A 12,650-nucleotide genomic window follows, 5' to 3' on the forward strand; every position below is an offset into this window, starting at 1 on the left:
TGGAGTTAGATTCACCATTCCTGCCTTCGTCGGGGCAGATTCCCAGCAAATACAATAATAAAATAAACAATGCAGGAAACCAAAACAGCACTGCCAGAGTCAGAGCCCAGCCTGACACCCTGTGGGTCAGGGTGCTGGCACAGCCCCATTGGAATTGTGGCTCAGCCCTCCTGCAGTGCCAGGGGTGGCTCTGCTGGAGCAGGGATCCTGGAGAAGGGTGGAGTCTTCCTCTGCAGATCCAGGGGAAGGAGAGGCAGCTGCTGCTCCTCTGGGCAATCCAGTGCAGAAGCTGTGCTGGTGTTCCAGAATCTCCAGATTCTATCCAGGTAGGAATGCTTGGCTCCTCCCCCTGGGCTCACATCTCCCAATGGGATGCTGCAGTTCTTATCAGCCATGCAGGGACATTCCATGGCTGTTATCAGCAGATGTGTCCCCGAGGGAGGAGTGAGTGTGGAAGAGAGAAAGAAAAACTGCCCAATGAACAGAAGACAACTGCCACACAGATGGCAAATAGAAAACATCTTGCCTGGCAGTGTGGGTCAGGGTGTGTCCTAAGCCCTGTGCCCATCCCTGTTTTTCAGATCCCAGAAATACTCAGTGTCCCCCCCTGCCCTCCTCCTGGCCCGGAGCGGCGGCCGGAGCGTGGAAGGCATCGCTCTGTCCCAACACAGCGTGCAGGACATGGTGCAGATGATCAGATATGAACTGCTGGACATTTTTGTGAGTAAAAATAAAATCAAAATGCCTTTTTTCCATTGCAGTCATTTGCAGAGCCCTGATTATAGCGTGGAGTTCTGCGGAACGGCCGTGTCCGCTTGTTATTTTTATCGTGCTGAGTTTGTTTTCAAATTTTATGGCTTGGAGCAGGGAGTCAGGACAGAAATCTGCTCTTTGCTGTGTGGTCTTGGAGCAGGAGACCCTGGAGTTGAGGGACTGGCCTCAGAGTCACTCACCTGCTAATTGCCACAGTTATTATTGGGTCTATTCCCTATTCCCAGGGCTTTTTCCATGTGCCTTGTGGAGCCTCTGCCTGCTCTGCTCACATCCCCATCTCCAAGCTCACAGCTGCTCCCACGAACTTGGTGCACTTGGGTTGGGCAAAGACATCCCCAAGTGCACCAAAATCCCAGCCCTCTTCCTGCTTCCCACATTCCACACAGACACTGGCGCTTTGCTTAGCAGAAATTGGAATTTCTCCTGTTTTCTCCTCCCCATAACCCCCAATTTCTTGTTTGTGACCTCCTGCAGCCAGAAATCACCGTGCCAAATCTGCCCCAGTACTTGCAGCTGGGAAAACCCTTCCTCATCCTGTTCAGTGCTGGTGACATCAGTCAGGTGGAAAGCAAGGAAATGCTGAAGCTGGCAAAAGGAAGACCCCAGCAGACATTTGTGGTTTGCTGGTTGAACCTGTGAGTGTTTGAAAATCTCTTCTTTCCATTAACTCACTCTGAGCCTTGCAGAAAAAACCCCTGAGGCTGCAATTGCTGAGAAGACAAGCTGGTAATGTATTTGGTCTGAAATCATCAGGAATTGGAGGTCAAACCATTGAGCAATGGTTCACTCAGTGTTCTGAGCAACTGTAAAAATTGCCTGACAAAGTAAAATTAGTAAATATTTAATTGATTGCAGAAATAGTTTTTTTCAATAGAGGAAAATGTTCTCTAGTGCTTGTAGTAGCTTGACCCTGGGTCTGGTGTTATTTGTATTTTTGTTGGGATGGGATAAAGTGCATATGGGAAAAAAAATATGGAAATTTGCCCTCCTGGAATGTCTTATGGTGATTTTCCACCAGCAATTAGAAGGAATGACTGGTCATTGACTGGGGAAAGAAAGCTTTCACAAAAAGGTTCAACCAGAAGCCCCATAAATGAAATTTAAAAAATATTGAGGCAACAAAATTAATTTAAGACCTAAATAATAAAAGATTGTAGGAAAGGGGATTTTTTTAAATCCTCCTCTTCTTAGTTGCATTTTGAATTTTTTGGCCTCTGTTTGTTGTGCCCAAGCCCAGAGAAGCTTCAGTGGTTTAATCATAACTTGCTTTGAAGTCTGGGAAGCCGTGACCAGCGTGGGCTGGAGCTTAGCTGAGGGGGAAATGCACATGTGCTCAGGGAGAAGGGGATTGGGCTGCCAGTAATGCACCAGAAATGAGAGCCCTGGAACTTCCCCACCTACACATCTGCCTTTGCTCTGCCTTGCTGAGACACAAAAAGCCTTCTTGTGCCAGAGCAGAATGGCACTGCCACAAAAAACAGGGCAGAACCCCAGAAGGGTTTGGGGTGGAAGGAGCATTAAAGATCATCTCATTCCAACCCCTGATATGGGCAGGGACACTTTCCACTGTCCAAGATATCCCATCCAGCCTGGCCTTGGACACTTCCAGGGGTCCAGGGGCAGCCACAGCTGCTCTGGGCACCTTTCCAGCCTCCCAGCCAGGAATTCCCAATCTCCCATCCATCCCTGCCCTCTGGCAGTGGGAAGGCACTCCCTGTGTCCTGTCACTTCATGTCCTTGTCAAAAGTCCCTCATCCTAGAAAGAAGCCCTCATTCCCAGGGCAAGAGCCAGCTCAGACCTGAAGCCTTAAAACAGTGCAGGAATGTCTCAGCAGCTCTGTGGGCTTGCTGTCCCTCTGGCTCAGTGTCCTGTTTTCACTCTCTGTGTGTCACCTGAGCAATTTGCCTTTCAGTCCCTGTGGAATTGCAGTGGCAGCAGCTGGAAGGGGCTGGAAGGAGCTCTCAGCTGTCCCTGCCTGACCTGGGGGGCTGCAGGACCTGTCCCACTCTTGTCCCACTTCTCCTTAAAATCTTAAGGTGGAAAACATCTCCCACCTTCCTACAGAGTTTGTCCTGCTCAAGGATTTCTTCACACATCCAGGCTGTTGTCTGCTCTCTCCCTCTTGGATCCTAACAGGTTCCTTAAGCACCAGGCTTATTTACAGTGCTTAGAATCACAGAATCCTGGAATGGTTTGGGCTGGAAGGGACCTTAAAGCCCATCCTTGGGCAGGGACACCTTCCACAGTCCCAGGTTGCTCCAAGCCCTGTCCAGCCTGGCTTTGAACACTTCCAGGGATGATGCTGCTGCAGTCCCAGATGCTGCATGTGACCCAAATGCTTTGGTGGTTTTTTTTTTTTGGCTCTCAGTCCTGTTGTGCTGCCAAACCTGAATGTCCTTTTTCCCAACAGGAAGAAGACTCCAGTGGGATATGGGATCCTGAGGACATACTTCTCCACCACTCCTCCCTTGCCCCTTCTCCTCTGGGTGAACCTCCACGCTGGGGGTCAGGTGTTCAAGTTCCCCTCAGAGCAGTCCATCACTGAGATGAACATCTTGTCGTGGCTGGAGCAGCTCCAAGCAGGACTGGAGATTCCCAGCAGTAAGTGGACACAGGTTTACAACGTTCCCAAGCACACACTGTGAGCTCCAGTGTGTTTATGAGAAGATTCTACGTGCAATAAATTGTCTGCCCTGGAATTTAACGATGGAAAAAGCAGCTCTGCTTGTTAGAGCTGCAGAAGTACAAATAGTCCAGCCAAGAGAGAATGCCCACACTCACAAGTTTGCTTTGGGACTGTTTAATGCTCAGAGCCAAACCTGGATAGTTTGGAATTGACATCTTTTCTCTGTGATAATCCCCAAATCTGGCTGTGTTTTCCCATTCCCAACCACAGCTTTCTCATAAAAAACCTCCCAGCTCCCAGTTGACAGTGTAAGAAGTAGCTGCTCTTCAGGCACCTTCCTGCATTTCTTTTTGGATGGGAAGGGATGAGGGAGCTGGTGTTTTACAGCAGGCTTTAGGACATAAAGGGTTGGCTTGTGCTGTGAAGCTTTCACTGCATCCCTCCTGTCTTGTTCAGCCTGATGAGGCTTTGGAAGAAGCCAGGATGGATCTGCCTTCCTCAAGAGAGCTGGAGAGGGACTGGGGACAGGGATGGAGGGACAGGGCACAGGGAATGGCTGCCAGAGGGCAGGGATGGATGGGAGATTAGGAAGGAATTCCTGATATGAGGGTGGGAGGCTCTGGCACAGGGTGCCCAGAGCAGCTGTGGCTGCCCCTGGATCCCTGGAAGTGTCCCAGGCCAGGCTGGACAGGGCTTGGAGCAGCCTGGGACAGTGGAAGGTGTCCCTGCCATGGCAGGGGCTGGAATGAGCTGGGCTTTAAGGTCCCTTCCAGCCCAGATTGTTCTGTGGTTCTCTGGTTCTGTGGTTCTCTGATCTTTCAGAAAAGATTTTTAATTTTGTATTCATTAGAATGGGGGGGGGGGGGGGGAAGCCATAATTCCTCAAAAAGGGAAATATAAATATCCATGGAGGTGGGAGATAACTCTTCACCTACTGACTGGGGCTGTATTTGCTGCTCAGGTACCTTGTCTGAGGAGGACTGGAAGCCGCCACTCCCTGCTTACGACTTCCTCCAGATGATGGAGCCATCCGTGCCTGAGCTGTCCCCTCACCCGGCGGACTCCCCGGCACAGCACCCGCCCAAAAACGCCGGAGGGGACAGCGCTGGAGGGGACAGTGGCAGCCGGGAGGAGCCGTCCCAGGCGAGCACAGCAGAGGAAGTCGGTGTCCCTGGGAGGGGCCTGCGGGGCACGGCCCCGAGGCTGGCAGCGAGGGACAAGCCGGGCAGGAGGCACAGCGAGCTCTGAGAGCCGGGCTGGGGAAAGGTGTGGGACTGCCCTGGAACGCCTGGCACTGCCCCAGCCTGTTCTCCAAGGAGAGAAGAGGTTTAACTGTCAAGGAATGGTGAAAGGAAAGGCCACTCCCTGCTGCTGAGTGCTGGGGGGTTCTGATGCCACGGAGGTGTCTGTACATCCCACTTGTTGTGCCCTGGATGATCTTGGGAGCTCATCAAGCAACAAGCTACACTGGAAAGGACAATTCTGCCCTGCTCTGTAGATTCCTCAAGTCCCAGAGTCACTTCAGTTGCCTCTGAGCAGGAAGGGGTGAGTGATTCCAGGATAAAAAGCCCATTTCTCTCCTCCCTGGTTGCCAGAGAAGCTCTACTGATGTGTGACAGAAAATCCTACAATTCCATCTGCATTGGAACCATGTGGAGCCAGCATTCCACCACTCCAGGGCTGCTCCAACCAGCCCCCAGTTGTGTTAACACCTGACTTGTGACCCAAATTCATGACCTTGTTCATCCTCACAGAGGGAGAAGAGGAGGATCTGGTCAAAGCAGATTTATTCCAGAAGCCAGAGCTCAGGTCACACAACAGTCCTGAATAGCTGGGACAAAACTCTGCCAGCAAATCCCAAGGGTGGGCAGGTTGGGAGATGGCTTTGCTCACTGCTGGCATTTTCTTGGTCACGAGCCCAGGGGCTATTTGCAGCCTCCATTTGTCTTTGCTCTCGGTGACAGCAGCAAGGTTGGTGCCTCCTGAGCTGGGAATGGTGCAGGGAGCAAGGTCTGTGGAAAGCTGAGTGCTGTGCAAGAGTGGAGAGAGATGAAGGGCAAGGCTGGACCCTTCCAAGGTGGGATGGAGCTGCTTCACATCCAAAACTTAACTGGGGAGATGCAAAACCTGGGCAAGTGGATTTCCAACCTCTGCACATCTCCTAGGGACAAGAAATGGCAGGAGGTTGAAAGCAGAAGGTCCAGGATTCCATGACCATCCCTTGAATGAACTTGATCTCCCTCCCAGAGAGATGTGCTGAGACAGTCAGATCCTCTTCCTACTCTTTAAGGCTCTGAAATTACTGGGAAGAGGAAAAAATCCTGCTAAGGGACTGCTGAGAGCATTGCAAACTCAGTATTTGTCATCCTGCAAGCAGCACACGTGGCTGTGAGTCTTTTGAAATACCCAGAAATAGATTATTAGTCCTGGGCTGTCCTGGGAGGCCTTAATTGAGAGTGACCATTTTTGGACTAAGTGACAGACTTGGAGCCAAAATGTATATATTTAAAGGAATAAACTGCAGCCTGCTGATCAAAGGCATGATTCCCAAGGGAAGGGTGTGAACAGATCCTTCGTGTGTTCCCGTCATTCCTCTGCTCCATGAGGTCCTCACGCTGCTGGATTCCATAAACTGAACATTGCTCATTTCCCCTGCTGGCCCTGATCATCAGCATCGAATCCCAGAATGGGTTGGGTTGCAAAGGACCTTAATTCCCATCCCATTCCACCCTTGCCATGGCAGGGACACCTTCCACCATCCCAGGCTGCTCCAAGCCCTGTCCAACCTGGCCTTGGGCACTGCCAGGGATCCAGGGGCAGCCACAGCTGCTCTGGGTACCCTGTGCAAGGGCCTGCCCACCCTCCCAGCCAGAAATTTCTTTCAATTATCCAATCCATCCTTGCCCACTGGCAGTTTGAGGTGCAATAATTGGGTTTTTCATTGCATCTTAAATAAACTCCATCTCCAGTATGCTCCTCTGCATGATTTGGGTGGTGGGAGCAGGGGCCTGGGCAGCATCAGCAGCAGCAGGATCCTTTCCTTCCCCAGGGTTTCTGAGGAGCATTCCCACATCCCTGCTCTTATCCACGTGGCCTTTTCCAGGCACAGCCGTTCTCCGGTGCAGGGCTGGGGCAGGAGTTGTCAGCAGGGGTCAGTGCCACATCTCCGTTGGGGCTTTGCAAATCCCCGCCTCTCCCGGTGCTGCTGGAGTGAGGCTGGACTGAGGCTGGACTGAGGCTGGAGGTTGGGAGCAGCTTCCCAGTGGGATCCTGTGGGGATGCTGCTGCACGAGGGGCCGAGCCTGCTCTGCTGGCTTCATCCCCAGCATCACCAGTGGGATCCATCAGCTCCAGGCTGGGCTGAGCCCTGAGCCGAGTCCACCTTGCAGGTGCCAGCACAGAGACTTGGGAAGGGATGTGCTTATCCAGCATGCCAGAATCCAGCTGGACTGCCAGCTCTGGATGCAGGTCATGCTCCTGGACCACATCAGCTGGCTTGGAGTTTATTGGGGTTTTATTTCTCAATACAAAATGTCTTTTCCACTGTGCAGCCCAAACAGGCACTCGGGGAAATCCATGGAGGCAGAAATGTGCCAGGTTTTGTATGGACAGGGGGGAAATGTTAGGGATACTGAAGGCAGTTTGATGGGGGTCTGCATCCCAAAATTTCCTCATCCACCAGAGGAAATGCTCCAGCACTTAGCTGTTTCCAACAACTCCAGCTCTGGGGGCAGAGCAGGGTGGAAAGAAACACTCTGAGGGTGTTTATGGAATCAGAGCCACAGAGTGGTTTGGGCTGAAAGGGACCTTTAGAGGGCATCCAGTCCCACCCTGCCATGGGCAGGGACACCTTCCCCTGGACAAGGCTGCTCTGATTCCCATCCAGCATGGCCTGGAATTCCAGCCTTGGGTGAGAAGTGAGGCAGAGCTCGTGTTCTGGGGGGCAGCTGTGAGGGACAGAGTGATTCCCTCTGGAGTGGGATCTCTCCTGTCCCAGGAGGATGGAGGAGCAGGGTCTGTCCTGTCCCAGGAGGATGGAGAAGCAGGATCTGTCCTGTCCCAGGGGGCTGGAGAAGGATCTGTCCTGAACACAGGGGATGGAGGAGCAGGATCTGTCCTGAACACAGAGGATGGAGGAGCAGGATCTGTCCTGTCTCAGGAGGATGGAGGAGCAGGATCTGTCCTGTCCCAGGAGGATGGAGGAGCAGGGTCTGTCCTGTCCCAGGAGGATGGAGGAGCAGGGTCTGTCCTGTCCCAGGAGGATGGAGGAGCAGGATCTGTCCTGTCCCAGGAGGATGGAGGAGCAGGATCTGTCCTGTCCCAGGAGGATGGAGGAGCAGGATCTGTCCTGTCCCAGGAGGATGGAGGAGCAGGATCTGTCCTGTCCCAGGAGGATGGAGGAGCAGGATCTGTCCTGTCCCAGGAGGATGGAGGAGCAGGATCTCTCCTCCACACAGAAGCCAGCAGGGTCTTCCTGCTCATCAACCTCCCTGTGTCAAAGCTGCTGCTGAAGTGAGGTGAGATCACCAGGGACTCTGATGTTATCAGCTCCCTCTTTAACCATTTAACAATAAATGTCGTGTTTGGATAAACCACAGCTCTGCCTTCCTTGGGGGTGCAGGCTCAGCTCAAGATTTCCTGGCTGATATGGATCAAGTGCAGCTTCAGACCAAACTTTTCTTCTGGTGGGACTTCATTTCAGCAGCTATTTGGATGTGCTTCAGGAGCCTTTCAAGGGGTGTTTAAATTATCAGAAGATAAAACGAAGATATACACACACACCCAAAAAAGGATTATGGGCTTGCCCTGAAAGCAAAACAATTTATTGTCCAAAACAACAGGAAATTGTCCTTGTTGGCCTCTTCCAGCTCAGGATATTCTGTGATTCTCTGATCTGTCCCCATCCTTAAGGAATCCCACAAAGCCAGGCTGGCAGCAGTGCTCACTACAGGGCAGAGGGAATATTTAAAGTGCCTGTTGTGTTTTCCACATTAAAAGATTTTAGAGGTCTCAAACCGTGGGACATTGGAAGCAGTCATGGCATTCCTTCCATGTTTTCCACCCTTTGAGCAGAACCAGGGTGCTGAGAGACAAGCCCTTCTCTTGGAATGTGGATTTTTCAAATTGGCTGAGAATTTCCAAATTCCCAGCCCATCCTGGAGCAGTGATGGGCAGCCCCAGCCCCTCCTGGGGAGCTCCATTCCATGGCCAGGCTCTGCTCTGGGATACAGCTGCAGGATGGCAGGAGAGGTGGCAGCAGCAGGGAGGAGGCAGGACAGGACCTGGTCCCCAGGAGGGAGATGCTGCCAGGAAGGACAGATCTGCCTGGACAGATTCCAGCAGGATGTGGAGCAGGACAAGACCTGGTGAGCTGGCTCATGTCCCCTGGGTGGGGACAGGGAGGCTGGCAGGGCTGGGGGACAGTGAGAACCAGTCCCTCCATCCCATCGGGTGGCTCAGCCTGGCAGAGATGCTTTCCCTGCGGGGCAGGGTCCTCTCCAGCACGGCTTGGCCCTGATCCCTGCCCTGGAGCTCCCTCCCTCCCTCCCCTGCCTCTGGCTCCAGGAATGTTTGTCCGGAGCTGAGGCTGAGGCTGGGCAGCTGCCGAGGGTGTCTGGAACAGCCTCCTCCAGACCTCAGCCCACCCCTGGGGACATCCAGGGTGATGCAATCGATCCTGGTGCCCTGCACGTGTTCCCTGTGCCCTTGGCATCGCCCGAGGGGATGGAGAAGGATCCCGCAGCTGCCTGGTGTGTCCATCACTGGCAGCGTGTCCCCTCCCCAGTGTGTCCCCTCCCCAGCGTGTCCCCACCCCAGTGTGTCCATCACTGGCAGCGTGTCCCCACCCCAGTGTGTCCCCTCCCCAGCGTGTCCATCACTGGCAGCGTGTCCCCTCCCCAGTGTGTCCCCACCCCAGCGTGTCCCCTCCCCAGCGTGTCCCCTCCCCACCCCAAACCAGCTCCCCCAGCCCACACAATGCCCCTGCTGCCTGTCAGTGTGGGGCAGGTGGTGGGGACCAAGCAGGGACAATCAGGGGACAGACAGACAGACAGATGTTGGTCCAGGGGTGGGATGGGAGGCAATTGGTGCCATAGAGGCAGGGTTGGAGGTGGCTGAGGAGCTGAGCTGGGGACAGGAGGGTGCAGGTGCAGGATGGAGCTGGGATGTGGGATAAGGGGTGCTGGCTGAGCAGGATGGGGTTCCTCACAACACAGGGTGGCTCTTCCACCTGGCACTTCCATTGCTAAAAATACAAATGGCCCAGGAAAGTACCCCCAGCCCCCAGCCTGTTGTTTGATGGGATGTCCATCCCTTCTGCCCCATGCCCAGCATGGGCAGGAGTTGGGTCTCAAGGACACCACTGGCTCCATCCTCCTGGCTGGGGACTGGGATGGAGCTGGGAAGGTCAATCCAAACCAGCTCCTCACAGAACACCTCCTGTCTGTATTTTCATTCCCACAGACGTGCTCCACCTCCAGCCTGTCCTGGCACTGCACCCACAGCTCTGCACTCCTGCTCCATTCCCAAACCAGGTCCTTGCAGGTTCTCACTGCTCCTGGCTCACAGGCTGGGCTTGAAGTCACAGTCCAGGCTGGAAGAGCAGCACCCACCACGGTCCATCCCACAGTAACCCCTTCCCAGTGCTTTTCCTGCTGTTCCCATGAAGCAGGAGCCCCCAGGGCGCCGTGGAGGGAGCAGGAGTGGCAGGTCCCCTTGGGGACATTGCTGTTCTTTGTCCATTGTTCCCTCTTGGCTCAGCAGAGGGAGCGATAAGTGGGGAGAGGGCAGCGCTCGGTTCCTGCTCCCCGACAGGTTATTTCCCGACCTCTCCTTAGGTAAACTCAGCCCTTCGCCTCCCTCAGAGTTTGCTTTGCTCTCCCTCACCCCTCCAGCACGGCGTGGGGCCCAGGAGAGCAGCCTGGCTCTATTAATAGCCCCTGGAATTGCCAAATCCCTCCTGTGTGTTGAAAGAGTGGCTGCGAGCCCATGATTCAGCTCCGTGGTAACGCACGGGACGGTTCCCCAGCGTGGCTGTGGTGGGAAAGCTCCCAGCTCTGCTCCAGCCCTGCAGGGCAAGCTGGGCTCTGCACTGGGGAGGGGAGATGGGGAAGAGCCCCTCAGCTGGCATTTCTTGGCTTGCTGGCAGCACAGATGGTCTTTGTTGCTAAACTTGGTGGTGTTCTCTGCACTGGCTGCTGCCCGAGCTCGCTCTGCACAGGGATCCACACAGAGTAAAATCCAGGAGCCTCAGAGGGGGCAAAGCCATGGAATCGTGGAGTCCTGGGACCATTTCAGTTGGAAAAGACCTCTAAGATCATCGAGTCCATTCCCCCAGCACTGCAAAGTCCCACCCAATCATGTCCCCAAGTGAATCCACACAGCTTTTAAATCCCTCTGGGGATGGTGGCTCCATCACTGCCATGGGCAGCTCTGCCAGTGCTTGACAACCCTTTCCACGAAGAAATTTTCCTAATATCCAATCTAAACCTCTTCTGGAGTGACTGGAGGCTGTTTTTTCTTGTCCTCAGGGCTGAAGCAGGCTCTTGGGGTTGAAATCCATGGTGCCTCTATCCCAGCCTTGCTCCATGAGCAATCCTGCCTGGAGGAGAGGGGAGAGCATCTCCTCAGGCTCCTGCTGGGTTTGAAGTCTTGGACTCTCCTTAAGTTTGGCTTGTGAGTGACTCACATTGCAGGGCTGAGTCCCTGTGGATCCTGGACCTGCTGTGGGGACATGGGTGGGAGAAGTGACCCATGGGGAGAGGTGGGATCCTGGGTATGGAAGTGCAAGGGATGCTGCAGCTGGGAGAGTTCAGCTTAGCACAGCAGGGAGCAGGCAGGGAGCCCCAGCTGTGAGCAGGGCCAGGCACCAGCACCAAGGCAAATATTTGTAAAGGCATTTGCTGCCCAAAAATAGCTGGAAAAGCTTTCAGGAGCAAAGTTGGAACTGTGTCTGTGGGCAGCAGCCACAGTCCCCCAGCCTAGGGCAGCTGTCAGACACAGGGGACAGAGATGGGAAAGGGGAATGACCAACATCTGTCCATTAATTACCCTTTCTATGGCAGAGGGGGCATCTGTGGGGCTTCTTTTGGAGACATCCCATCCCATGGACCTGGAAAGTGAATAGGGGAAAAGTAGCATCAGGGGTGCTGAAATGTGGGAACCAACAATCAAATAATCTCATTTTACCCCAGGAATCAGCACCTGTGGATTCAAAGGGGCTGTGTGCTTTTGGAGGGCACAAGGTGACAGAGGGATGGAGCAGATTCCCCACTCCAGACACCCAGCTTGGAAAACACCAGCTCAGAAACACCCACTCACTCTTGGACACCCAGCTCAGAAAGCTCAGCCTGAGCCAGAGCTGGGTGTAAATCCAAGCAGGCAGCAGGGACAGGCACCAGGAACCTCTGGGTGGGATTCCTTGCCAGGTGAATGTGTCCAGAGTCAAATCCTGCCTCTTCCTGAACCATCCCTGGCATCCTGCATTTCCCTCCTGCTCAATCTCTCCCCAAATCCCAACACACTCCCCAGGAAGGGCACAGCCCCCAGAAGGACACAGGGTGGGTGACAACACCCATCTCCAGGTGTTGGCAGTGAGCTGTGAGGACAACCAGGGTGGGGACAACCGTTTTGAGTCACTTGGCCAATGTCCCCTCCTGGGTCCCCACCCTGGTGACACTCATCCTTCCTCCTCCTTTCCAGAGGAACATGATAAATCTGAGCTGGCAACTCTGCCATGCCATCCTCAGGGATTCTGGCTCTGCAGGGACACCAGCTGAGGACCCCAGAGGGACAAATCCCAAAAGCTCCAGGTCTCTTGGCTCTCTGCAGCCCCTTGCTCTCCCCCTGGGGCTGGGGAGGAGGCAGCAGTGAGGCTCCAGGTGCAGCAGGATCCTGTTTCATTCCTTCTCCTGCTCTGAGGCCAGACTGAGCTCCTCAGCAGGGTCCTCCCTACCAGGGGTGCACTCAAAGTGCTTTTGGAGCTTAATTAAGTGCTGGCTTAATTATAGGGCTGGCTGTGACATTCCTGTGTCCCCACCTGGCAGTGCTCCATGTTCCCACTCATCCCCGTCCCTGGGACATCAGCAAAACCCAAAATCCATAAATAAAAAAGCCACCAAACCCCAACCTGTCTGTTTGTCCTCACTCCATGATTTCCAGTGGTGTTGGAGACAGGAGTTGGGAATGCCTGTGGCTTCCAGCTCGGACTGGATGCTGCAACCTTGGGTTGTTGGGTGTTGGAGCAGGGTG

The 12,650-nt window shown here is 54.1% G+C and overlaps 1 protein-coding gene across 2 annotated transcripts in view; it reads left to right on the top strand.

Annotated features, from left to right (window-relative positions):
- The window catches only part of TXNDC16 (thioredoxin domain containing 16), a 47,364-nt gene extending 34,866 nt beyond the window's left edge, over positions 1-12,498 (top strand). For both annotated transcript variants that reach the window (XM_077180872.1, XM_054634842.2), the window contains 4 exons: positions 582-720; positions 1,249-1,409; positions 3,186-3,376; positions 4,363-12,498. In XM_077180872.1, coding sequence (XP_077036987.1) covers positions 582-720; positions 1,249-1,409; positions 3,186-3,376; positions 4,363-4,649 — 778 coding nt within the window. In that variant the 3' untranslated portion in view covers positions 4,650-12,498. The remainder of the gene's footprint in view (positions 1-581; positions 721-1,248; positions 1,410-3,185; positions 3,377-4,362) is intronic.
- The last annotated feature ends 152 nt before the right edge of the window (positions 12,499-12,650 follow it).

Source organism: Agelaius phoeniceus, chromosome 6 (genome assembly GCF_051311805.1).
Source record: "Agelaius phoeniceus isolate bAgePho1 chromosome 6, bAgePho1.hap1, whole genome shotgun sequence".
In the NCBI taxonomy this organism is placed as follows: Eukaryota; Metazoa; Chordata; class Aves; order Passeriformes; family Icteridae; genus Agelaius; species Agelaius phoeniceus.